The sequence below is a fragment of the Leptodactylus fuscus genome, chromosome 10 (assembly GCF_031893055.1).
Source record: "Leptodactylus fuscus isolate aLepFus1 chromosome 10, aLepFus1.hap2, whole genome shotgun sequence".
NCBI classification, from domain to species: Eukaryota; Metazoa; Chordata; class Amphibia; order Anura; family Leptodactylidae; genus Leptodactylus; species Leptodactylus fuscus.
In genome coordinates this window covers 32,052,340-32,080,267 of record NC_134274.1, presented here as the reverse complement: position 1 = coordinate 32,080,267, position 27,928 = coordinate 32,052,340, and the positions used below count along the sequence as shown (strand labels likewise).

General features: G+C 43.4%; 1 protein-coding gene across 1 annotated transcript in view; it reads right to left on the bottom strand.

Moving 5' to 3' along the window:
- PTEN (phosphatase and tensin homolog) overlaps positions 1 to 26,795 on the bottom strand; it is a 41,198-nt gene extending 14,403 nt beyond the window's left edge. Inside the window, exons 1-3 of the mRNA XM_075257566.1 lie at positions 26,343 to 26,795; positions 7,029 to 7,113; positions 279 to 323 (exon numbers count right to left, since the gene is read on the bottom strand). Of these exons, the coding sequence (XP_075113667.1) occupies positions 279 to 323; positions 7,029 to 7,113; positions 26,343 to 26,421 (209 nt within the window). The 5' untranslated portion in view covers positions 26,422 to 26,795. The remainder of the gene's footprint in view (positions 1 to 278; positions 324 to 7,028; positions 7,114 to 26,342) is intronic.
- Between the last annotated feature and the right edge of the window lie 1,133 nt (positions 26,796 to 27,928).

Below are 27,928 nucleotides of genomic sequence, written 5' to 3'. Positions count from 1 at the left end.
CGTGGTCACAGGCCATGGAGTGGGCGAACATCCAAGTCATTTAAAAGTAGATCATGTAACAGGAGTGCCTGCCAAAATTCCATCTAACCTCATCACTCCACCACCGCGACACAACTCTCCATTAGGCCCCTCCAACTAATTGTTTCAGGCATGCAAGTCTGTAAAACAATACCCATCCACTCAGTCTCCAGAAATGAAAAGGCAGCCACTTTCACCCAGAATGCTAATAGCTCGACTGTGGGGTGCAGGGAAAGGAGGCAACACCAAAATATACTTACAGATTGTAGATCTTGTAATGGTTTTTATGCTTGGAGTCCAAAAACCTTGAAAAGGATAAAGAAGAAGACTGTAAGCAGGAGAAAATGGCAATTGTGAAAAACATTAAGACCACTAAGCCCCTCCCCCGTCCCATATAGCCAAGCACAGCTATGCATGAACGTACCCTTTACGTTGACCGTTTTTTTAGTCACACTATGCTGCGGTTCGAGCCAAAGTCAGGAGAAGATTTAACAGAAAGGAAAAATAAAAAGGCTTCTTTAAGATTTCCAATTCCTTCTCTAGTCAGTCACTATTGAAGTTTGCTATTCTGCAACGTGTGACCTCAGCCTTAGAGTACGATATGTTCACACGGCGGAAAATGGTTTCCACTGTACAAACTTCCATGTGGCTAGCCATATCGGGATGTCGACATGGTGCATTGGCATTCCGTTAAAGAATGAACGGGCCTAAACAGAAGCGCGTCTTGAGCTGGAATCCGCGGCAACATAGGGCTTCTCGCTTATTTTTTTTCTGCTACTAGCTAGCGGGGAAAAAAAGCAAGAGGCTCCTATTGAAGTCAATGGGAGTGATTTTTGAGGCTGATTCCCCATCAAAATCCACTAGCAAAAAAACTCTGTATGAACAGACCCTTAGATCGCACCGTAAAATCTGAAGCAAAACCCAGGAGCGTACATGTATTTTAGTTGACGATTTTCCTATTGCCCAACTGTCTATTCTAATCTATCTGCACAACTCTATGGGACTACTGGATACAAATACAATGCCCGGCTATCTCCAGTAGCCCCATAGGGTGTAATGGAGCCGCAACGGATGGGCCCAACTGCAGTTCTATTCAAATGGGGGAATTGATCCCTGTTCCTGTCGGTGGGAGACCTCAAAAATAGCCCTTTTAAATAAACCGGTGGCTGCTCCAATTTACTAACATACGGCCATCTTAATTCCACCAGTAACTTTATAAAAAACCGCATGCTCTGAAAAACCAGGTTAAGATTACTAAACCTCAAAACCACCAGTGAAAACCCGTCAAAAAGGAGATTCTTATTGCTTTCTATGAGTACCAATAGCTCTATGGGAACACTGTGACACTGGGGTGAGAAGGGAGCCCAGATAAATCATCTCATGTCACTCATCTTTCTATATCTATTACTACACACAATATAGGACAGGTTTCTTTTATGGCATTACAGGGTTATTCCCACATGCCATCACTTCATTGCGCTCTGAAACCCCAAATACTACTGTGTGAACGAAGAAGCTACCGGGCCTCCCCTAACACTACAGCAGAGCGCAGGAACAAAGGGGCACAGCTTAGCGACATGAGCCTGGAATACCCCTTTAAAGTACCCAGGACGGGCGTGCCATCACAGCTGCTCACTAATGGGATACACACACAACTGCTAGTGAGGATTTTGCTTCTCTCAGTAAATATACACTGAATACAGTCATTGTACTTAAAATTTTAATGATCTCAAGAAATGGGTGAGGGGTCTTTGATCTCCAAATCAATATGCATTTTTCCACTCGGGCTCTCTTTGCTGCATCTGGTTCTAACTTCCTGTTTGGCTCCATGACAGTGCAGTCTGCAGAAACAGGCTCTTCTGGCCGCTCATTGCTTCATCAGGAAGCATATGCCGCATCAGGGTGCTCGGGGTCTGCGGCCTACGAGATATATATATATATACACTTTTTCTTTATCTCGACAGGGTGGAGAGCAACGCGTCCCATGATCATTGTCATAAATGATGCATGGTCAGGAATGGGCTTGACAAACGGGATGCCAATGTGTGCCATCAAAAAAAAAATCACTCAGAAACCTGTAAGACCACTGACTCTATCCCAAAAGAGTAGTGAAGTGAGTAGTGTGAGCGGCAGGAACTTCCTCATACTTTGGAGAGAAATCATAGCTCCGGCACATAATCTCTGCAATAGGAGGCTTCTTATCTCTGCTGTATGGCTGCTCCTTGTGTAACTGGTAACCAGTGCTATGTTACACCTTTATTTGTCATTGCACGGCCTGGCCGGCCGCCAAACCTTAATACTGTTAAGTCTGAAAGATGAGGAGACACAATTGCAGGCACTGTAAGTATGAGGACACATAGCGTGCGGCTCTAGAGGTGGCTCCCGGCTAGGGACCTATGGGGCCTTCCAGGGGAAACTGGGTACCTTCACCAGGTCAAAGGATAATCTCTGATTCAGTGGTAGTACAGGAATTATATTAAAATATTTTACATTATCTTAAAATGAATTATATTTTTTGTTTATATTTTTATTATAATTATTTTTATTGTAATTACTTATGATTAATGTTTAAAGATTTTTTTTGTATTATATTTTAATTATATTAACATATATATAAATATATATATTTTTTTTTTTATTATAGATTCAATTATTTCATTACTGACTGCCCGTATATTTAACACTGGTGGTTAATGATCAGAAGACAGCAATGGTATCTTGATTCCAGCGCACTCATTTCCCATGACAGGGAAATGGTTAATTTCGCAACACTTTAAAAGGTCTTCACTTCCTCCCCATCAGACAGAGAGAAGGTATGCAGAAATACATTGCAGCACTCCCCCGCTTCTGTCTAGACACTCCTGTGCCCATCCGCCATGCTCCACACTTACACTTCTGTCTCATCACCTGGAAGACTCGCCCGACAACTGTTAACCCTTTATCACAAGAGATCGCAACTATACATTTCTTTCAGGGATGCCTTGAGGATAAGGTTAGATTCACACGGTGCACAAAAACCCTAGCGGGCGATTTCTGCTGCTTTCAATGAGAGCAGAATATAATAGAGGGAAATAACCTGAGTTTGGAGATTGAGGTTTACATGATTTGGAGCAGGAGGTCTAGTATTAGGGGCGGGGGAGACAGTAAATCCTGAAAGGACTCCTAGGAGAGTCAGTGAGAGTCCTGCTTACCCCGCCCATGCACTATGGCACCACTGACAGATCTCCCTATATTATTATGTACACAGAAGGCTGCTGGGATATCCAGGACTCCCCCTGTCATCATAGGAGTCCTGTCAGAATTTATTCTAACCCATTCCCAAATTTGATTTTTGTGGATTCAGAGTTTTCCACAGCACTGGAGTCAATAATAAGAGAAATAATGCCATTTTCAAGATTTTGTCACCCATTGCAATACATATCAATTTCTAAAGTAGATTTTAAAGGCTAAAACTGATTCAGGCCTAGTAAATATAAAGTGGTAAAATCAGTGCGACATTCACTTCTATGTATTGACCTGTAAGAGGCATTATGGGCAACACTGGCTCCGAAGGTACAAATGGAAGCAGAAGTCATTCCTACAAAGGCCAGAACAAATGGCAGTAACCCCTTCACCTGTGCCAAGGAGGACACAGCCAGGACCCGCACAGCAACTTCAATGCAGCTACCTAGTCAGCCCTTTCCAAGCCCAGACCAGACCAGACCAAAAGTAGGTGGACCTAACAAAAAGCCAAACAAAGGCTTAACATAATGAAAACTGGAATCCGACAGCTATATATTTGCACCAAACACAAAGCCACATGTTCAACACTTTTGATACAAAAGGCCCAGAACAGGGATAGCATCTGCAGTGCAGCTCTACAAATCCGCCAAAAAAAAAAAAAAAAAAAGTTTACCTTTCCAGAGTACTGGAACAGTGTGAGCGCTGCTGCCCTACAGTGGCTCTGGCTGTTTGACATCACCAACTCTGCTCTACTCTGACCACATTCATAGAGTACAGCAGGGTCTGTCATGTGACTGAGTATCATCAGGGGAAGCAGAATTCTGGCCTCTGCGGGACATTCTTATATATTAACGTCCAGTGCTGTGCCTATACTGGTATACGGGTTATTCCCTGCACAGGATGAGGATAGATAGATAGATAGATAGATAGATAGATAGATAGATAGATAGATAGATAGATAGATAGATAGATAGATAGATAGATAGATAGATAGATAGATAGATAGATAGATAGATAGATAGATAGATAGATAGATAGATAGATAGATAGATAGATAGATAGATAGATAGATAGATAGATAGATAGATAGATAGATAGATAGATAGATAGATAGATAGATAGATAGATAGATAGATAGATAGATAGATAGATAGATAGATAGATAGATAGATAGATAGATAGATAGATAGATAGATAGATAGATAGATAGATAGATAGATAGATAGATAGATAGATAGATAGATAGATAGATAGATAGATAGATAGATAGATAGATAGATAGATAGATAGATAGATAGATAGATAGATAGATAGATAGATAGATAGATAGATAGATAGATAGATAGATAGATAGATAGATAGATAGATAGATAGATAGATAGATAGATAGATAGATAGATAGATAGATAGATAGATAGATAGATAGATAGATAGATAGATAGATAGATAGATAGATAGATAGATAGATAGATAGATAGATAGATAGATAGATAGATAGATAGATAGATAGATAGATAGATAGATAGATAGATAGATAGATAGATAGATAGATAGATAGATAGATAGATAGATAGATAGATAGATAGATAGATAGATAGATAGATAGATAGATAGATAGATAGATAGATAGATAGATAGATAGATAGATAGATAGATAGATAGATAGATAGATAGATAGATAGATAGATAGATAGATAGATAGATAGATAGATAGATAGATAGATAGATAGATAGATAGATAGATAGATAGATAGATAGATAGATAGATAGATAGATAGATAGATAGATAGATAGATAGATAGATAGATAGATAGATAGATAGATAGATAGATAGATAGATAGATAGATAGATAGATAGATAGATAGATAGATAGATAGATAGATAGATAGATAGATAGATAGATAGATAGATAGATAGATAGATAGATAGATAGATAGATAGATAGATAGATAGATAGATAGATAGATAGATAGATAGATAGATAGATAGATAGATAGATAGATAGATAGATAGATAGATAGATAGATAGATAGATAGATAGATAGATAGATAGATAGATAGATAGATAGATAGATAGATAGATAGATAGATAGATAGATAGATAGATAGATAGATAGATAGATAGATAGATAGATAGATAGATAGATAGATAGATAGATAGATAGATAGATAGATAGATAGATAGATAGATAGATAGATAGATAGATAGATAGATAGATAGATAGATAGATAGATAGATAGATAGATAGATAGATAGATAGATAGATAGATAGATAGATAGATAGATAGATAGATAGATAGATAGATAGATAGATAGATAGATAGATAGATAGATAGATAGATAGATAGATAGATAGATAGATAGATAGATAGATAGATAGATAGATAGATAGATAGATAGATAGATAGATAGATAGATAGATAGATAGATAGATAGATAGATAGATAGATAGATAGATAGATAGATAGATAGATAGATAGATAGATAGATAGATAGATAGATAGATAGATAGATAGATAGATAGATAGATAGATAGATAGATAGATAGATAGATAGATAGATAGATAGATAGATAGATAGATAGATAGATAGATAGATAGATAGATAGATAGATAGATAGATAGATAGATAGATAGATAGATAGATAGATAGATAGATAGATAGATAGATAGATAGATAGATAGATAGATAGATAGATAGATAGATAGATAGATAGATAGATAGATAGATAGATAGATAGATAGATAGATAGATAGATAGACCCCCAGAAGTCCCAATGATTAGAACCGGCGAGGCATAAGCCTCACATGACATACGGCTCATGCACACATAGCAGGTGTGGTGTCGCTGGCAGCAGGGGAGGCCACATGCACGGGTTTCCAGTGCCCCTCTGTACATCTGATCATCAAGGCTCCGAGGACCCTACGTATATATTAGTAAGGTATGGGAAACATGGTGGCTCAGAGGTTAGCACTGCAGCCTGCAACGCTGGGTTCGAATCCTGCCAGGAACTTCATTTGCAAGGAGTTTGTATGTTCCCCTGTGTTTGCATGGATTTCCTCCCATACTGAGATGTAGATTGTGAGCCAGCAGGGAAGGCACTGGTGATCTAGTGATCTGAGAGGGGCTACAGACACCAGGACACTATTCTTATACTAAACTATCTGAACCCCCTTCCAGGTAGCCACTAAAACTTCTGACAAGCGCTTGTACTTCATGAGCTTATGCAAGTCCCCGGATGCTGTATACTGCATTGTTATATATACCACCTACATGTCTAAGTTTACTGCTCCTTTAGCTAAAGGCCACAACAGATTACAATTTCAAGAACGTTTTTTTGCTACGACAGAACTGGTAAAATAGAAAGCTGAAGAGATTCCAGGACCTATAAAGCTTTCATGAAGCAGAGTTTCCAGTGCGCTGCCGTATACCATGAGCACAGATTTACAATAGTGACCTCCTGCCTCAAGCCAGACCCAATTTGATTCTAAGCAGAACAAAGGCGTACAGGAACCGCCAGTCTGATGACGCGATTTACCATGGATGGCATTTTGGTGCCTTTGTGTAGCTACACATCCTGTTAGAAAATGAAGGAAGCTGTTTAGACAATGCAATCTGGGTCACATCTAGTTCACTTGCAGCCATTTGGATGGTCAGGAGAAAAATCATACAGAGACTGAAAACTGTACATAGAGAGAAGACGTCTACCGGGCCCAAGACAGACTGGTGAGGGGAAGCAGGACCGACCTTATAAGAAATAATAAGGAAAAGTGATTTGTGACTTACCTTACAACATCGTCTATATTGTTTCTGTATACACCTTCAAGTCTTTCTGCCGGAAAACCCATGGCAATTATGTTAGGATAAATATCTGAGAATGAAGAGTTAAGGAAAGTCGCTCTGGATTCGGGTAGTAGCAGACTGTAGGATAAAGGGATATTACAGTAGTAACAGAAGCCTGTCATTCATCCAAGCAGGGGGCCGGTGTCCCCATTTTCCCCCACAGCTACAAACAGGAGAAGGCAAATAGTCACTTCATTTAAAGAGATTTTCAGGAACTGAATAATCCAGGTCCTATTCTTAGAATAGGTCATCAGTATCTGATCAGTAGGGGTCTGACATCATGGAGCCCCCCCAATAGGCCTTTTGGCGAGAGCACAACATTTGGAAGAGCACCACTTCCTCTTCACAATAGCAAACAGTGCCATCCACTGTGTAGAGGCTGTGCTTGGTATTGCAGGTCTGCTCCATTTACTTGAATAGAACGGAGCTGCAGCTGTACCTTAAACGTGACACTATCAGCACAAAGAGGCCACAGAATTCATCCGTGGGTGTGTCTGATTTCAGATAATCAATACACAAAAATACCTAGAATCCCCCCCTCTTCCCCCCTAGTGGCAAGTCAATTTCTTCAGCAGTATCCTACATGGGGGGACCACACCATTCAACAGAAAACCATCCTTGCTGGGATCTGGCAGGGTAAACAGTAGTCGGAATCCCACTGATGACTTTTACCAACAGACCACCTGAATTTCATCCAGCCCGGTACAAGACCCAGACCCAAGTGTGCCACAATTTATAAGACCCGTGCCACATTTCATGCAAGAACGAAAAGGTCTCATACAAAAGCATAAGGAATCTGTGTGATCTGGGACTCTGACAAAAATGAACTACTATACAATAGGTAACATCAATAGCGCTGAATGATTCCCATGTCACTACTAACACATAAGAATCCAGGTCACAACCCTATCAATGGGAGGGCGCAAGAAACCATCACGTACATCAGATGTGGGGATCACCCCTGTCATTTGCATTGCCTTTGGACTTTTTTAGGTTAGAGCTTATTCACCCTACTGCGTTTTAAAGCTGTGTTTAAGACCTTAAAAAAAAATTATATATCTCTCTATATTATAAAAATGAATTTCTGTCTGTCTGTTCTCTATTGCAAACCAAACGACTGTACTGATCTTCACCAAATTTGGTACAGAGATACTTCAGGTATCCGGGAAGGTTTAACAAGAGACTCCAAATCGCTCAGACGTACCGTTGCTGAGATACAGCATTCCAAACATAATGTGCCCCCCCCCCCTTTAGCCAATACAAATCTGCAAGTCTTTCACTAATATTCCAACTGCAATACACACGGTCACTCCACATGCACAATACAACAGTGATAGCCAAACTGAGATACATGCATCAGAGGATTAGATACACAGATCAGCACACAGTATCACACGCCAGAGGATTAGATACACACGTCTGCACACAGTCCCACACACCAGGGGATTAAATACGCACTTCTGCACACAGTACCACATGCCAAAGGATTGGATACGTGCGTCTGCACACGGTTCCACACACCAGAGCATAAGATAAGCATTAGAGATGAGCGAACACTGTTCGGATCAGCCAATCCGAACAGCACGTTCCCATAGAAATGAATGGAAGCACCTGTGACGCCGGCCGGCAAAGTCAGCGTCACAGGTGCTTCCATTTATTTCTATGGGAGCGTGCTGTTCGGATCGGCTGATCCGAACAGTGTTCACTCATCTCTAATAAGCATGTCTGCACACAGTACCACATGCCGTAGGATTAGATACGCGCACCTACACACAGTTCCACACTCCAGAGGATTAAATACGTGCGTCTGCACACAGTTGTACATGCCATAGGATTAGACACACACGTCTGCACACAGTACCACGTGCCGTAGGATTAGATATGCGTGTCTACACACAATACCACACAGGGGAGGATTAGATACGTTTGTCTGCACACAGTACCACACGGGGGAGGATTAGATACACACCTCTTCACACAATACCACACGGGAGGATTAAATACGCACATCTGCACACAGTTCAACATGGCAGAGGATTAGATACACATGTCTTCACATAGTACCACTGCCAGAGGATTAGAAACGCACGTCTGCACACAGTACCACACGCCGTAGTATTAGATACGCGCGTCTGCAAACAGTACCATACGCCGAGGGATTGGATACATGCGTCTGCACACAGTTCCACACATCAGAGCATAAGATAAGCACGTCTGCACACAGTACCACATGCCATAGGATTAGATACGCGTGTCTGCTTACAGTTCCACACGCCATAGGATTAGACACACGTCTGCACACAGTTCCACACGCCATAGGATTAGACATACGTCTGCACACAGTACCACATGCCGTAAGATTAGATATGCACGTCTGCACACAGTTTCACTTGCCGGAGGATTAGATACGCGCCTCTTCAAACAATACCACACGGGGAGGATTAGATACACGCATCTGCGCACAGTACCACACGCCGGAAGATTAGATATGTACATCTCACAGTTCCACACCAACAAGGATTAGATAATTGCGTCTAAACACAGTACTACACGGGGAAGGATTAGATACAGCTTTACTCCAGGTATCCATAACAACTGATCACAGGTTTTTCACTGATCCAAAATGAGATACAAAATCACATGATGCTTATGGACATACACACAAACATACAAAATACACCAGTGCAAAATTGGACAATTCTTATGGGGCCACTACACAAACATAAAATGTAATATACCCGTGCGAAGCCAGGTCCTCCTGCTAGTGTGTGTATATATTTTTTTCTTTTTTTAAAGGTCTCAAACACAGCTTTGAAACAAAGCCCAATGAAAGTAAAAGATCTATTAAATTTTCATTCACATGACACAGTCCTGTCAAGTGAATAAGCTGTAAGCAAAAGGACAGGAAAATGGAGAAGACTTACATACTAGATGCTTGTGATAATAGTTCTATTCCTGACTTTCACACTCTGTATTGTGGTCATGCAATAATAGAGGCACTTGCACCCCTTTCATGTTCTGGAGTCGTTCCTAGGTTCTGACTTGCAAGCAGGTGAAACACTGACAAAAACCCCAAATATTACTGTGTGAAAATGGGGCTAATCTGAGCCCATAGAGCTCTACTGTAAAGTGTGACAACGGGCACACAAAGACACTTGATAAGACAACAGGGCTGTCCTAGAAATCACTGCACAGACCACCAAGTATCTAAGCCGTAGCCACGGACCATATGTACCATTATATCCTCAGCAACATATACAGGTTGGAGGTAAAATACAATCACCTAATATTCAGCAATACACTAATAAATACAAGTACAAAAGCGAAGAGTTCAGCGAGTTCACCATTTGTATGTACCGCTACCAAGGCAGACATTAAAGGGGTTTTTCAATCTCACGGTTTCAGCAGATTGCCTGTCATCTCTTCTCCTCACTTCCTGTATCTCCGCCCCCCCCCCAGCTTGTAGAAAGCGAACTCAGTGTTAGTGACATCACTTGTCCTATCACACAGGTCTGTCGTTATGGTAACGCTGTGTAAACAAGGGGAAGACTAAGTTCACATAGCAGGAAAACAAAGCAGAATTTCTAAAGAAATATATTTAGAAAGTCTTCAATTTACATAAGCTACCAGTATAGATAGGATCCTTGAAATGGGACAACCCCTTTAAAGTAGACCCCTCATACTTCTTGACACATCCAATACTGGGAGACATTCTCAGAGCTCTGCTGTCCTGTTCTCAGTTATTCCTCCTAGAAATTCATGAATAAATTGACAACTGGGTGTTACCCTTTTCTTTGGCCATAAGATGTGTCTGCTTGGATAGTATAATTGTATAAGGCACTGGCAACTGGTTATTTTATTCATCACTCATTTACATATTTCAAGAACAGATGCCCCATAATGCACTTGTGGAGAATTTTTTTTATTTTTTTTGGTCGCATTTGTAAGGATTTTTTCATCGATTTAAGGGCACTGGTGTAATGGACGTTCCTGGTTACTGCAGTTTGATTCACTTTCAGTGCAATTTACAGTCGCTCTCCAATGTAGGAGCACAGGAGGGGGGTATACAAGTACGGTAATTCTTTAAGGGTAAATTCACAAAATTTTTGCAGGTGGATTTTGAGGCAAGAGTGTGACTCAAAAAAGGTCTCCCATTCATTTTTATGGTCGTCGGTAGCAGATTTGGATTTTTCCAAGCACATCTACCAAAAAAAAAAAAAGTTTGCTGGAGGAAAGAAAATAACCAATGAAGTAAACCACGGCAAAAATAACACTTCCTTATTCTTGAAACAGATTTTTATAATGAAAATAGTGGGAAAAAAAGAAGCTTTAAAAAAAGCACGTGTTCAGTGCAAATTTCCTGTTTCAAGTCGGGGGGAACAGATAAAAAAAAAAAAGAAAAAAAAAAAGAAGCTGAACTAGCCGTTTGCCACACACAACAAAGCCACTGCCCATACTCTGTGCGTCACCTACACCGGCCCTACTATTTCTGGCCATCATAAATACATCGCATGTTACCGTATAGGCTTTGAAGACAATGAGATCCTAGCACAGAGCGATTATGGGAAACCTTTTCCGTTCTCATTTGCAGCAGTTCCTACTAAGACATTCCACAACAATTACCAGCAAGGAGAAGCTGGCTCTTCTAAAAATGTTAAATTATTGCCTTGTTCTTAAATCTTCCTTCCTCCAACTTTTCCTGCTTTTCCAAGATCATATCTACAACTACAAGACAGACTCCTCTGTGTGAGCGAACAAGATCTGTTTGCCTAGGGAAGCTGAAGGCCGAGCGAGTGATCCAGAACTTTAGGAGGTGGGGAAAACTGATCAAAATAATTTGGGGGAAGATATCACCATTACAGGGGTTGTACGGGGAGGATAAAAGTCTTTTAAACAGGCTTACAATTGGTTAAAGAGGTTGTCCCATCACTAGGATCCTATCTATACTGCTAGTTTATGTGGATTTAAGACTTTTCCTAAATGCATTGCTTTATCAAAACTGCTTTGTTTGGCCGCTATTTTAATTTATTCACTTCATTGTTTACACTCTGTTTCTATGGCCCTTGGGATTATCTGCTCATTCATCAAGAGATGTAGCTGCCTGCTCTGAAGGGGGGAGGGGGGGCTGGGATCGGGGGTTCAGGAAGTTGATTGGAACCTCCCCTTCCATTTTCATAGGTAGTTTCCTGTGCCACAGGCTATAGCCAGCTAGCCCCCCAATAGTACAGGCAACCATCAGTGACAACAGGAGAGGATGGAGGGGCCAGATTTAATCTTGTGACCTGTGGTCAGAACCAACCATTAACTGTAAAGTCCAACATAAAAAAAAAAAAAAAAAAAAAAAAACAGAACAGGGAAAAAGCAAAACTCCCTGGTCATCCCCTTTAAATCTGTTGACCATTTTTCGACAAAATACCAATATTGGGGACCTTCAACAACAGGGTAAAACTGGGCTGCTAACCATCTCAAGTATGTGGGGGCCGGATAATCTCAAGGAAAGGAAGGATTGGGTATGTGGAATTTCATCATGCCAAACCTTTTGTCCTCCTAGGAGAGGTCTCTGACATTGGCATACTATTCTTTCACTATTGCAAACACAAGCACCTTTGAGCAAGCATGCAAGTATGTAGGTGAGGTGGATGGCAGTAGAATTACCTGTAGAAAGTGTATAGTACCTTAAAGGGGATGTACAGTGCTTGGCCATCTCTGGCACTCCCATAGATAAGAGATAGAGCGGCAAGGCCCATGCTTGGACTGATCAGGATAGGAGAACTGGACTCCCGATTCTCCACCAATCATGAAGTTACCTCCTACGCTATCAATGGGCGATAAGTCCTAAAGTTCCCCCCTATCAGTATGTATTTGGAGTGTGGGAGGAAATCCATGCAAACACAGGGAGAACAAACTCCTTACAGATGTTGTCCTTGGCAGGATTTAAACCCAGGACTCCAGCGCTGCAAGGCTACAGTGCTAACCACTGAGCCACTATGCTGCTATTTTCTAAAGTTGGTACAACCTCTTTAAGCATCCACCTGAATAAGGATTGTCCTCTACCCCTGGGTGAGTAATCCTAGACAACACGCTCCACATTTTGCCAGTGCACCCACATTATTAGATACAGCAAATGTTAACCTCCACACGCATTCGTGGCACTTATTAATAGCTTATTGAAGCTGTATGTTCACCAGCCCTTTTCTATCAAACGGATCAGCCCGAAACAATTGCAGCAAATTGTATCCACAAAGCGATTTAGTATCTAATGGCAACAGAAACAAAGCGCCTGTGCCTGGACGACATGAGGCGGCAGAGCCTTCAATAAAGCAATGCCGATCTCAAAGTTCAGGGACGTAACGGAGAATGCACAAAGCGTATTCAGAGTAGACCGAAGACACTGGATCCAGCCAAAAATACCCACATTTACACATATCGCATGTGTCCAAACCGGCGCCAGTTTCAAGCACGATTCCATCTCCGTGAACCCGATCGACAACACAAATTTGAGCAGAAAGACAACGTGGGGCATTTTTACACTTTGGAAACTACAGAGAAAATATCAAAAGCCAAAAAGGGCATCTGGGCACTGAACCAGTAGTGAACTCTTTCAGGTCTGCAGAGAAAGGAGTTAAAATCCCAGTACAAGGGAATAAAGCCATGTCTGTTCTCAGCTCTGGTGCAGACTCTCGGCAGTATCTCCTCTTTCAACAGTGAGCACTTTGTGCTCCGACTGCCACAACCAGTCCAAGGAAAACGCCTTTGGTATTTTCAGCATAGGGGATACATTCATGGTGTCTGCCAAGTTCATTTCTGAAGTGACTGTACTTGAAAACAGCACTGTTATATTCTAAACTTCAATTCCTGGGGCAGGAAATAATCCTTTTTGGCTTCAATCTCTCCTAGAGATGTTCTTCGAAGAATGCCTGTTTCACTCTCCCGACATGAATAGTGGAGAGCACTTGTGGATCAAACATGTTCGAGGAAAACAGATTAAGAATTTGACAGTACGCTACCTCAGAAATGGACCAACTATTTACGACGGGCCCTGGATTAGGTGGCCAAAGACACGTTGGCTATGAAAGCTTCCTATTAGACCATGTTCACACTGCGATTTGTGACCTCTGGAAAGACTCCCAACATTTTCTTTAGTTGTGAGGGAGTCTGCGGTATTTATGTATCCAATAAAGAGGCTTTCTGGGACTTTACAGATTAGGTCATCAATAGAAGATCCATTGGTAGATCAGCCATGTGATGACGTCATGTTCATCGGTCGCATGGCCCAATGGTAGTTCAACCTCATTTAGGTCAATGGTGCTAAGCTGAGATACTAAGGACAGCTGCTGTAGGGCACTGTGCTTGGCAAGTACTAAAGAAGCAACCGTGCTCACTCAAATGCTGCAACATCTTCAAACAGCTGATCAGCCAGGGCCCCAGGAGTCATTATCTCTTTACATAATATAATCATAGCCTATAGTGTCAGATGCCACCGTTGGGCACTTTTCAGTCCATCTGTGGACATACAAGTTTAACTCTGTGGCATCTGCATCCATACACGGTCCAGTGGAGGCTAAGGCTGTGTTCTCACAGGGAATTTAGGAATGGAATAGAGGCTGGAAGGCAGAAAGCAGCACCTGCCATGTGTATAATGGATGCCTGTACATAATGCCATACAGTGGCCTCAATCACCCGCTGGCTAACATGCCGCAGTATGTTCACACAATGGAATGTGGTGCCAAATTCTGCCCTGAATAAGTGATCGAAACAAGATTCTGAAAAAACAAACCCCCTGCCGAATCAGCTGCAAAACCCTCCATGTAAGACGCCTACTTGGGTCAGTGATGACTGTATAACACGCTGCAGAATATGATGGCGCCATAGAGGTAAGCCAATGATAATGGGAGGCAGAAGTCGGATTCAAATCCCTTTTCCACCATAAAACATAAGCCTTATCAGAAGCTTACCAGGTATACAAATGTGTACACAGCCTTATATTGCGTGAAGATCTCAGAGTCCATTCACACACACAGATGGATTTGTCGCATGAAAGGATTCATTCACAAACGTATGCACAGGAATGAAGTGGTTAGATCAATGGGGCAGTCCCAGATATCTCTGCAGCTAATCCTCCCTGTGTAAATATACCCCAAGACCTCCAATCTAGCATGTTACGTCCTGTATGGCTTACAACATTGCCTATCGCTCCACAAATCTGCAAAAACCACAAGAAAACAATAAACGTGGGCTAGTTTCCTTACCCAGATTGAAGGCAGTGTCAGTACCAGGATGTGCATGGCTCTATAAAGTGTAAGGAAAGGGTTTTTGCAGATGTACACGATCCCTTAGCCGATCCCTTAGCCGGCGCGCATCAATGACCCATGGCTTTAAGACAGACAGCAGATGTGGTGCAAGGTCGAAACCTATCAGATTACATACTCACAGCCGCAAGTGCCCACAGCTGTCCCCGGCTAACCAAAGGTCACAAAGGCAATGCCATGTCATTCCTACCACATAACAAGTGCCACTTGTTATACGACATGTAAGCCACAGATTATTTGTTCCTTTCCTACAGAAGCAGGCGACAGCTCTAAACGCATGACTTGACATTCAGTAAGAGCATCCGAATAGGCAAGCACTAAGGCTCCGTGCACAGGACCGAACTGGGGCCAATTTTACAGCACAATTCAGTCGGAGTGACATCACTCCCCTCTATGGTGGCTTCCAATCTGTGAACATCGGACACCCCCTTGGGAGAGCCATGGACTGCACACCCGGTCGTGTGCATTAGGCTTAAGTTATCAGTCATGTACAAAGCAACAGCGCCCCCAAAACCAAATGCACTACATGCAAAGGTGCCGTGAAGCCAGTCAGTGAATGGATACACTAAAAATCTGTCTACTAACCAAATCAAGGTTAGGTGTAGACGTGTCAGAGGACCTGTCACTTCCTCCAACACGGCTGCTTAAGAAAGTATGTCATCATCCAGAACCGACAATGCTGGAGAATCTTCTCTTACATCTTTGCGTTATATGGTGCAACGAAAATGCATGTGGAAACTGACAACTAGGCGTCACCAATTGGTGATGTGCCCTATATATTTTGATGCTATCCTGTAAAGACTGCAGAGGAACGTACCCTTATGGCAAGGAACATGGCAACACCCTGGAAATTTGTTCATAACCCAGGAAGGGGCCTCAGCCTAAGAGGTTACAGATCTGTAAACCTTTATTAGAACTCAATAGTGCAGGTGAAGGTAACAATATACTTAAATAAGTGCCCGTGTAACTATCATTTCCTATCTGAGCGACTCCTCTATGGTGATCCTGACCCGTTCTATATTCATCAGAACAGAACGGAGCCTCAGAAACCCCCTTGGCCTGTATACTCGGTCTCTAGTAGCACCCCGGCTTATCATTTATGTATACGAGCTTTATAGGGCCTGATACGTACGTACAAATAATGCAGCCAGGACAGAGGATGGAGCAGAGATTACAATCTTCACTGTTTAGGTAACCTTCCCGCTGTCCATAAACAGAGCGCTGATATTCAGGATTATCGCACATAACTTAGCAATACACTGCTTCTGCAAAGCAAACATTAAAAATAGAAGCTCGACCTTTGGAGCCATTTTAATGATTATATTACCTGGTGAAATCTCAGGTACCAGGCAGCCAGCGTGCCTAGAAATTCGCTGCTCACGCCTTTCTTTACAAGCTCTTGTCCAAGTTCTGTCAAAGATTTTTCCTAGGCCACAAAAACGCCACAAAATCTCCCAAGATCGGTCGATAAAGTTGATGAAAACTGAGTATTTACACCGTAAAACGTTACAAGTTTTCATCCAATAGTCGGACAAAAGATATTTTCTCCACAATTGCTCACGTGAGGGAATGGCACGACTAGTAAAGCAATGTGTTAAAACTGAAACAAATACCAGACAGTGCCCAATGGTGCCACGTACATTAGAGCGCCACCCTTATGGTGGTTCAGTTGATGTGTCTGCATTTTACAGAAATACAGTGGCTCCGCTGAAGTGAAATTGCTGCAGTATAGTGATATACAATGCTGAGAGTCCCATCCCTACTGTAGGTCCACTATCCTGTACTCACAGCATCATTTCAGTATTATCGGTTGGATGTGGCAGCATTATAGGCCATAATGTATGGAGGTCTGTTCACGCCAGCTACGGTCAGACTGGAAAATGCACCTGTCAGCAGAACACACACTGAATGTGCCCCATGGTAAATGACATTTCCCATTCTTCCTAGAACTTCCCGGTGAAACATGGCTGCTTACCCTAAGCTTCTCCTGTGATATCTTCCATCAGAACAAGCGTATAATGCCCTATAAAGAGAGGCTGGTACGTGACATTTACGGCAAATCTATTAAATGGCGAGCTAGGTGTTCACATGGCATCAAGGTACGTGGCAAAATATTGGCAGGAATGGGCAAAGAAATCCTAGACATCATTTGCCATCAGTATGACCAACAACATAACTATATACGTAGTACACAGGTAACACACATTCTGTGTCACAGGCTTTATAGGCAGCAACTAGTATACTTGACTATTGCAATACAAAATCTTGTGTTATCAACACAAACAAGTCTTTTCCCCTATTCACAGGGTAAGGCCCAGTTCACATTTGCGTTCGGGCCATTCCGTTTGACTATCCGCATGAAATATGTGGAGAGAAGAAGAGTCCTACAAGCAGCACTTTTTTATTTGCATTTTTCACGTGAAAACCTAGCGGACACCACTAAGACCCCAATATAGTCTCTGGAGTCTGTAGGTTTCCTTAAGCACCTGCTTTTTTAGGCAGATAGGTTTCCGTTCGGGGGGCCGCTTGGGAAACCTGAACTCAGTGCGTGACCAGCGGGACCCACGTCCTAGTCTAGACAAACCATACGTAGTACATGTACACTGCAATCTCAGACAAGAAAAATAAAATCAAACTGGCTATATGTAACACGGCTTTGTTCACACTGCTGTCAAAGGCTCTATTTGCGGACAAGGCAGATTTTAAAGAGAGAAGGCGATATTCCTGCCATGTTCTGTCCGCACGTCATGCTTCTCGTTTTAAGGTTAGAGCATTTTATCCCATTCCTTGCCAAAGTATGAATCAGGGCATTCCTGAGCGAGGAAGCCATAAATCTAGTGGATATCTTTCAGGCACTAGGACTACTGATCTGTCCTGATCACTGCTATACCAGACATGATGCCCTCGCACTGCCCTCGCCCTCTCAGGGTGAGAAGATCAGGTTGTATGAATGACGCCTAATGGATTCTTGAAATGGAAAGTCATCTTGGCTGCCGAGAAGTACATTCTGAAAAAAGAAAAATGCAAGACGTACAAAAAGACAGCGCACTGACATATAAAGAATGAGGTGGGTGCAGGAAATTATGGGCTATAGCTAACCTTGTATAGAGATCAGCGGCTGGGCCCCCCACTGTTTGCTTAAAGGGGTTGTCCAGGGAGGATTTATTCACTTACATACATACCCTGGAGGTTCTGGCTCCATCATAACCCCAGGGTCGGAGGCAATGTTTGGTGATCTCACTCTAGTCGGCCATTACCTGTGAGATCGACAAAAGAGGGGGTGAAATGACTGCGACCTCACATCATATGACCCAGCGGTCACGACATAGACAGAACCCCCGGGTCTATCAAAAGCATTCTGCCAGGGCATGTAGGTAAGTGAATACTCCGCGGACACGCCTTTAAAAGCATTAAATGGAATATAATGAAAACCCCCTGCTGCTCCAGCTGCAACACTTCCAGGGTTCCTGCTGATCCAGCAATGGTGACATCATGTACATGACAATTACATGATTGGTGGTTATTTGTCACATACTGATACAAGTCACGCCCTCAGCACAGGACCAGCGAGATTACAGAACAGAGTCCCTGTCGTGGACGGGCCATTTATTGCACAAGTAATACGGTAATTCATTTTTCTTTCCTTTTATAACGTCTTGCACAACTTTCTTAATATCACAGACATTCCAGAAACCATCATCATGTAACACTTCCATTACTGCAGGAAAAGATGAGCAGGTGCTAAAAGCTTTCTATACCAAGAAGGGTCAGTCCTTCACGTACTAACCAGAAACCTAATATCTTGCCACCCTCGGCAGCACTCCATGTACACAAGCAGCATGCACAACAATAAAGACACTAAACGCTGTTACATCTGCAGTAATGATATTATATAGCAATGTTTTACCTAAGGGCTAGTTCACACAGGGCACGGGATGGCATATTTTGGTCCGGGTTGTGACACAGGAAGCCGCGTCAGAACAGGGCCAAAATGCACCTGCCACGACTGTCGTGGCTTCCCACTCCGGAGTAGGCCCAAACGAATGGGCCTGGTTCGGAGGGTGCTGCCGAGAGGCGGACGCCAGGGCTGAATCAGATGTGGAATCCACCTGAGGAAAGGGCAGCTCGCTTCTTTTTTCAGTGAGCGGCATGTTGGAAAAAAGTAATCTAGCAATCTACATAGATCTCTATTGTGAGGGGGCGGATTATGATGTGGATTCAGCTCCAAATTCCGCCCCCTCTTCCCCCGTGTGAACGAGCCCTAACACGCAAACTAGGATATTGCTAGGAGTTTCTTTTTTTCTTTTTCCAGAAAATACTTACAATGGGTTAAAGAATTAAAAAGCAGCAATACTGACTGATCCTTGCCTTTACCGTTCCACTGATGCCCAGGGTATCCATTGGTCTCTACGTCTTGGTTCCTCTCAACACTGGAAATACCCACCAAGCCAAATCAATGTGTGCCGAGGGGAACCAAGACATAGAGAACAGGAGATCCAGATAGGGCCAGGGCCAAGTGGTGGAGGCTCAGAGTCCATCTGACAGCATAGACAACAAGTTATGTAGTGGCTTTTCCATATAGCAATAGAAGAGGGGGTGAAGGGACACTAAACAAACCCCATTAGAGTCCATGGGGACCCTTGGAATCCCTTAATCCATTCTTCTAGACTACAGGAACAAGGATTTAAGTGCTAATGTGAATGGACCCTCATCATAAAGGGATTCTCCAGTTAACAGCCGCCAACATACCACAAACTTCCATGATATGTGTTACAGAGAACCTACAAGATCTTATCTTCTGGCATATCAATAATGAGAAATTCAGAAATATATTATACAGTTTTGAGTACTGAAGACCTTCCCTTACTGCTATGTGAGGCGCAGCTCCCGGAATGTGAACAATACTGGGAGGCGCAGTCTTGCTACAGCTTATCTGCAGTGGTCCTGGATGTAGGACACCTGCAGATCTAATACTGATGACCTAACCTAAGGAAATGTCAGCAATACTAAAAAGCAGATAATCCCTTTAAATCTTATCACCAAAATACCAACCACACACAGTTATTACATAAAGATGCCAGAGATCTTCATGGCTCGCGGCTCCCTACTGTAACCACTGTTATACACATCCACAACAAGAAACTGAATGTTGGCCATATTTCACATTTGCTTGTATAGCAGGTAGTCCTTTAGTCAATGACTTAGGCTGCTGTCATTTCTCATTTTGCAAAGGGAGTGAAAAAAATAGATACCTGCAGACTATTCTTTCCAGGGAATGACATCACTACGGAGTTAAGAGTGCGCCCGAAAAAGGGAGGAAGCAAGAGATCCAGTAATGTGCTGTGTACCAACCCAAGCAGCTCCAGAGGTACATTCTAAGGTGAAGGGGTCACCTCCCCCCCATCTACTGCAAAGAGGAAATATAAAGGATAATCTCCCAACATGCTGAAATGACAGAATGTCAAACGTCAGTGACAAGTTTAAGGGATCCCAAAGATCATATACACAGCTTAAACAGGAGACGGCTCCAGAGCATTCGGACAACGCACAGTAGTCTTAGAGCTGCACCACAGTCTGCGGCGGTACCTGGGGCATCCATGAGGAGGCGACAACTGTGTTCTCCCTTACCAAGGCATAGTAAATGCTCCCTCTGCTGTACATCGCAGGATGCGCTCCCTGATATTTCTGCAATACAGGAGCTAAGAAAGCCACATTCACACACACAATTCTTGCAAAATTCTTCATGCAAATGACAAAGGAGAAGTAGGAAAACCTTTCCTAAAGTCACCATGCAGCAGTAGCGACTTGTGGCAAAAATCCCACACATCTGTTGTGGCCAAAGACTGCATGATATTGCAGGTAAGCCTGAAGAATCACCTACTGGATAGGGGATGGGCTGCCGCAGCATTACTGCCGGGCCTAGCCTTCAGAAAGAAGTTCCTTACTGGTCACTGCCTCAGTACCATACACTTGTCACACCAATACAGGAGGCAAGTCTGGTTTCGCTGATGGACATCAATAAAATTAAAAAAAAATTACCACCACCAAGCAAGAAACTCCTAGATACACTGACCACTTGGCTCCTAGAGTCTGACCTGTGAGGACTTAAAGGGGTTGTCCAGCCCTGTCCGATGCATAGAGGTTGCACCAGAAGAATGAGAATAAGCTTTTTCCTATTACAAATCCTCCAACGGACACTACGGTGCAATGTGAACGTAGCCTATGATGTGTATGACTGCTAAGGGAATATCCACCAGGCGATCATACGCCATCATCCTACTCCTATATAAACCTTACGCCCACCTTTAGATGCACTGGCCATTTGCCACAGAACTCATGATGTCCAACACAGCTGAACTGTGCAGGTGACAAAGCACAGCATAAGGCTGGGATAGAAAAACGGATAGAAAAGCAGATGCATTTTTTAAAACAATAACCATTTCATACCCCACTCTTGATATTCCCTGCTCTGCCAGAGGATGTTACTTGGCATAAGTCACAAACCTTCAGATCTATGCCAGCTCCTTGCCCCCTTTCAGCAAAAGCAGTGTAAGAAACACCCCCACAGACCACGAGAACAGGTTTGTTTTACGCATGAGGATCCAACAATATACCCAGATGTGGACAGCGCTGGACACCACTGTTACGTGTGCACAGGGAACCTGAGGATCGCCATTCTCATGATCTAAGGTGGTCCCAGCAGTCAGAGCCACGGCGATCATACAGTTATCACTAATACTGTTCATGGCTAAACCCCTTTAATGTCACAGTTTAGGGTGTGCATACATCAAGAGTTTCACTTCTGTAACAATTCCTATAGCTCAGAGGCGTATGCAGCAGGACGGAATCCGTCAGCTGAAAACCAACCGAATACTACAGTAGGAATACATGACTTATCACCAAAATTATGGCAAATTATCCTGCAGGCCAGGCTGATTTTATATATATATATATATATATATATATATATATATATATATATATATATATATATATATATATATATACACACACACACACACACACGCAGTATCTATCTATCTATCACAAGCAAGAGCAAAGACCGGAATTTTACATAGCATTGTTGTCAAAAGAAAGCAATGGATACAAATAAGAACAAAATTTCCATCACGCATAAGACGACCCCCAATCCTACCACCCAGATTTCCTATAGTAACCTCATATATTGGTCAGACTACACACCACTAGGAAGTAGCCTGTAACTAGAAGAATTGCATTGCACAAAACCGAGAGAAGACTGGAAGAAGTGCTATGACGTCACCCCCAGAGATCTGCACCCGGCTTGTGCACGGATGAAGGAAGACGGAGATCATGTGGCGGTGGCGATATATCCTACATAGTTTATGCAGAACTGATAGCTGAAACATAGAAACAGTTTCTGGATTGGAGCCACAGCAGCGAGCTATCCTCTACCAAGGGAGCAAGAAATGACTGCAAGGAGTCTGATGCAATCCTTGTACGTGCAACCTCAATTTTCATTTTAATCTGATCTGTGACTGAGATCAGGCCCTGGCAACAATGGAGGATTCTCAGTCCCTAAATGATCTGCAAGAAGCGACTGAATACCCAGACGGAGGGGGAAACTGTGGAGGGAATGTCAGCTCTGCGAATGAATCATGAGCACCAGTCGCCTCAGACACAGAAATGCAGCAGCTTATTTTATGATATTATTCCACTGGAAGCCCTTACCTCTGTACTGCGAGGGCCACAAGATGATACACAGCTGCCCAGACTGCTGGTAATGGTCTGCCATGTCATAACCCTTACCCGAAGCTTCATAGTAAGGACAATCCTAACCCCCTCCATATAGTACTGTGGACAACATAACCCAAATCCTCCTTTTACAGATCGGCGATAAAGCTTTACGTCTATAGTGACAATCTGATAAGACTAAGAATTATTCTGCACTTACTGCAATGATTGTAGGTAAAGAACAAAAACTTCATAGGCAAGAAGAAAGAAAAAATCTTGGTTGACATAAATGCATTATATGGGAAAAGCCATTCCATAGCAAAATCTCTGAAGAATTATTATGTATGTTCACCTTGTGACAAAGAGCCAAGACAACCCCACATAGAAAAGCTAGATCCCTGCCATAATACAGCCAAAACCAGTTATTTGCACCAGAAGTGTGACCAAAAGGAAAGACTGACCTGTCTCCTCCACATTGTATTCACGATTCATGTCACATACATGCACCTTCCACATGTACCCACTGCATGTAATACTTACATTTACAAACCTGACAAGTCCAGGCCGTGTGTATGTCGATAAAACCAGTGATCTGCACTACTGAACTATGGGTTCGTAAAAACAGGTCAGACTCAATAGAAAGTATAACTTTTATTCTAACACAAGTTGATCTGTTTCATACTGATGTGGAAGAAGGTTGAACCACTGACATAAGAGGACCATAAAATCAAAAAGCTCCATATGTGGTGTGGGTGTAATGCAGACAGCACATGTATGTGAGTCACTGACATGTGAATAAGCCCTTGGACATGTAGGGGGAAAATCAGAAGAAACAACCAAATTCTCCAACTTAAAGAGGACTGAACATGATAAGGATGGAGACCCTAAACTTAGAGTAAGGGGGCAGTAAGGAAGCTATACAAAAAGCAATACCAAATCTAGACAATGCTACATAAACCACAACACAGTAAGTAAGACTATGTGCGGCCAAACAATGGACAAAGACCTGGGTGCAATGACCGCCATGCTTACAGGGCTACCCCAGGAGCCAGGCACACGTCACACACTTGTCATGCTACAAAACTTTTTGGAAAGCTTCTATCTGCAAGCTCCTCTCTATATAACCGTACAGGGGACCACCTGGACACTAAAACTTCCCTCTACATTACAACTGAGAACTAAGCAAGGCCAATATGGAAATCAAATGCACAGCAGCAACAAGGCCACAAAAAAGGGGACACCAGATCCTTCTTTTCCGTCCCATTAGAACAGTGCACATTAATCCACCATCTCAGGACAGCAAAAAAAAAAAAAAATAAAAAAAAAATCTCCATAAACCTAATAAGAATAAAACATCTGGCACCAGATCATCTCAATGTAAAAATAATCCAGAATACAGGGGCCAAAACACTAAAAGAGTGGTCACCGGCCTGCTGGAAAATCACATTACATTACAATAGCTGAAACCCACGCAACTAAATCTTCACACTGCAAAAAAAAGGATGTAAGAAATCAAAGTCCACCATACCATAAGAACAAGGCGTCATGCCAAGACACAGAACACCGTAACTTCATCTCAAGTAATGGCAGCAAATGTAGTCGCAAGTTGCCGCATCTACGATACAACGGAAGGCACGCAAATTCACTTTCATTACAGAGAATGGACTTGTGGGTTTTAGGCAAACTAGTTGTGTGGCCCTAATAGTTACTGGCCTGCAAGCCTTATTAGATAAAGAGATGGGCAATCTATTGTCCTCTGCTATCAGCCATGTGAGGCTTAGGAATGGCCGACTGTCAGGACCTACAACAGGATGACTGAAAGGAAGTGCAGGGAAATGTCAGGGCCGAGGGGACCCACAAATCTTATGGCTATATATAACATAGTGCTGTATGGTAACAGAGACCTCAACCCTGCACTGTACCCACAAACCTTATAGAAATAACAGTCCCATACATACAACCCTACATGGGGAGCACTGTACCCACAAATCATGGATATAGCATAGGCCCATACATACCAACCCTACATGGGGAGCACTGTACCCACAAATCATGGATATAGCATAGGCCCATACATACCAACCCTACATGGGGAGCACTGTACCCACAAATCATGGATATAGCATAGGCCCATACATACCAACCCTACATGGGGAGCACTGTACCCACAAATCATGGATATAACATAGGCCCATACATAGAAACCCTACATGGGGAGCACTGTACCCACATATCATGGATATAATGTAGGCCCATACATAGCAACCCTACATGGAGGGACACTGTACCTACAAACCTTATAGAAATAACAGTCCAATACACAGCAACCCTACATGGGGAGCACTGTACCCACATATCATGGATATAATGTAGGCCCATACATAGAAACCCTACATGGGGAGCACTGTACCCACATATCATGGATATAATGTAGGCCCATACATAGAAACCCTACATGGGGAGCACTGTACCCACAAATCTCATGGATACATAACTTAGCCCTTCATGGTAACAGAGACCGCAACCCTGCAAACATTATGGATATAACATAGTCCCATACACAGCAATCCTACATATGGGAGGGGGGGGGGGGGGACACTGCACCCACAAACTTTACAGATATAACCCTGCACAGGATAGAATAAAAGGCCTTCAAACCTGCAAAGGGTGGCACTCTCCCCACAAACCTTATGGATATAACAACCCTGCATGGAACAGAAAAAAAGGCCTCCACCACTGCAAAGGGTGACATTTCCCTACACACCTTAAGGATGTAATGTAGCCCCCTGCAAATAGGGGCACTCTGCCCACAAACCTTATGGGTATAACACAACCCTGCACAGCATAGTAACAAAGGCCTCCAACCTTGCAGAGGGAGCACTCTTCCCACAAAGCTTATGGGTATAACAGTCCCCTGCAAAGAGGGGCACTCTGCCCACAAACCTTATGGGTATAGCATAACCTTGCACAGTAACAAAGACCTCCAACCCCTGCAAAGAGGGGGTGCTCTGTCCACAAATCCTATAGATATAACATAACCCTGCACAGTAACAAAGGCCTCCAACCCTGCAAAGGGGGGACTCTCCCCACAAACCTGCAAGCCCTCCAATCTAATGGTATCCAGAAAGCATCTGCAGGACGCCCGGCCCTCCAGCCTGCAGGTGCCCCCCTGGCCCCATCTATGTGCAGATGATGGGGGTGGTAGTAGTACTGAGCATTAGACATCAATGGATACAGGTCAAGTCCAAGTCGAATCCATCCTCCTGGTATCGCCTTTTGTTCCTGCTGACGAACTCCTTGATGATGGCAGTCATGTCGGGGAGCCGGGGGGTGGGGAAGAAGGAGGAGAGGGGGGCTGAGAGGTGCTGCTGGTGGGGGGCAGCAGCAGCCCCGGCTCCGTGATCTGCCTCCTCTCCCCGGCCGTTCAGGTCCCCTCTCCGCCCCCTTCTCCTCCTCCTACTGCTGCTGCTGCTGCTCCGGGGGCTGCCGGGGGAGGCCAGAGTATGGCCGGAGGGACAGCACGACAAGTGGGGGGGATGCGGCCTACTTCCTCCGAGCCCCTTCCAAGTATGAGGCCCCGGTGTATCCTGCTCGTCCGGGCTACACAAGTCCTTCCCGGGTCTCCTCTCCACCCTAGCTGGGCTCGGTGTCGTGATCCAGAGGGGTACGCGGGGTCTCTGGGGCGCTGCTCCGTATTCCTAGTACTCGGTGACTTCCTGTGCTGAATCTCCAGATCGTTACGCAGCCGGTGCAGGATGGACCGGTGTGGTCGGTGCAGGAGCCCGCCTGCCGCGTCTCATGTCTCCGCCACCACCGCTGCACGCTCAAGCTCCCATCATGGCTTCCCAGCGAGAGTCAGCGAACGAGCGACGGCGCGTATCCCTCCGCGGCCCCTCACTCGGATCACTCCGCCGCCTGCACACCATATAGTCCGCCGCGCCACATCATCCACCGGCGCGTTTCCCGTCGTCCTTATCATACGAGGCCGATAGTAGACACCGGACCGCAGTCGTGGAACCGGACACCGGCACGACCCGGGCTTCTCTAGGGAAGTGGAAGGATCCCTGGTTTGCGGCGGAAGGATATTTGGGTAGTTTTAATAGCTGGGACTATTTTTTGTTCCTTGAGGAGGGGGAGTCACGTGGTACATAAGTGGGGAACTTTTGCAAAATGTCATTTTTTTCTGCACTTCATTTCCCTCTCTTCCTCTTGCATGTAGAAAAAAAAAAGTGAGAGGCCTTTTTCTGTTACACTAAAGCTTTGGGGGAGGGGAGAGGGATCCTGCAAAGATTTCTTCAGGGAAAAAAAGTGAAATATTTCTTCTTCTCCAGTCTTTGTGGCATCTGTTACCCCAGAAAAAGAGAAAGTGTCTTGTTCTTCCAGTCATAGAAAAAGATTCATAGATTACATAATATCAGTAATATAATGTTACCTCAGAACTTTCCTTGGGGGATGTTCACACAAACCATATAGGCTCTAATTAGCAATGGAAAATCTGCAACAAATCTTATCCACGCACTGTATAAAAAATATTGTGGCCTGCAGTGTGGATTCTACACAATGCAGAAGGTGAAATCCACAAATCTGTGACAAAATCCACATTAAGATAAGAGATAAGATAAGATAATCCTTTAATAGTCCCATAGTGGGGAAATTTCAGCATGTTACAGCAGCATAGTAATACGGGTACAGGATAATACACAGTAATATATTACAGACGTAGGCACGCATATGCTTAGAAGAGAAGATATACTAGGAGTCCATAGCAGCTAAGGAACGGAAGAGAAAGAAGGAAGACTTCATAATCATAATCATTAGTTC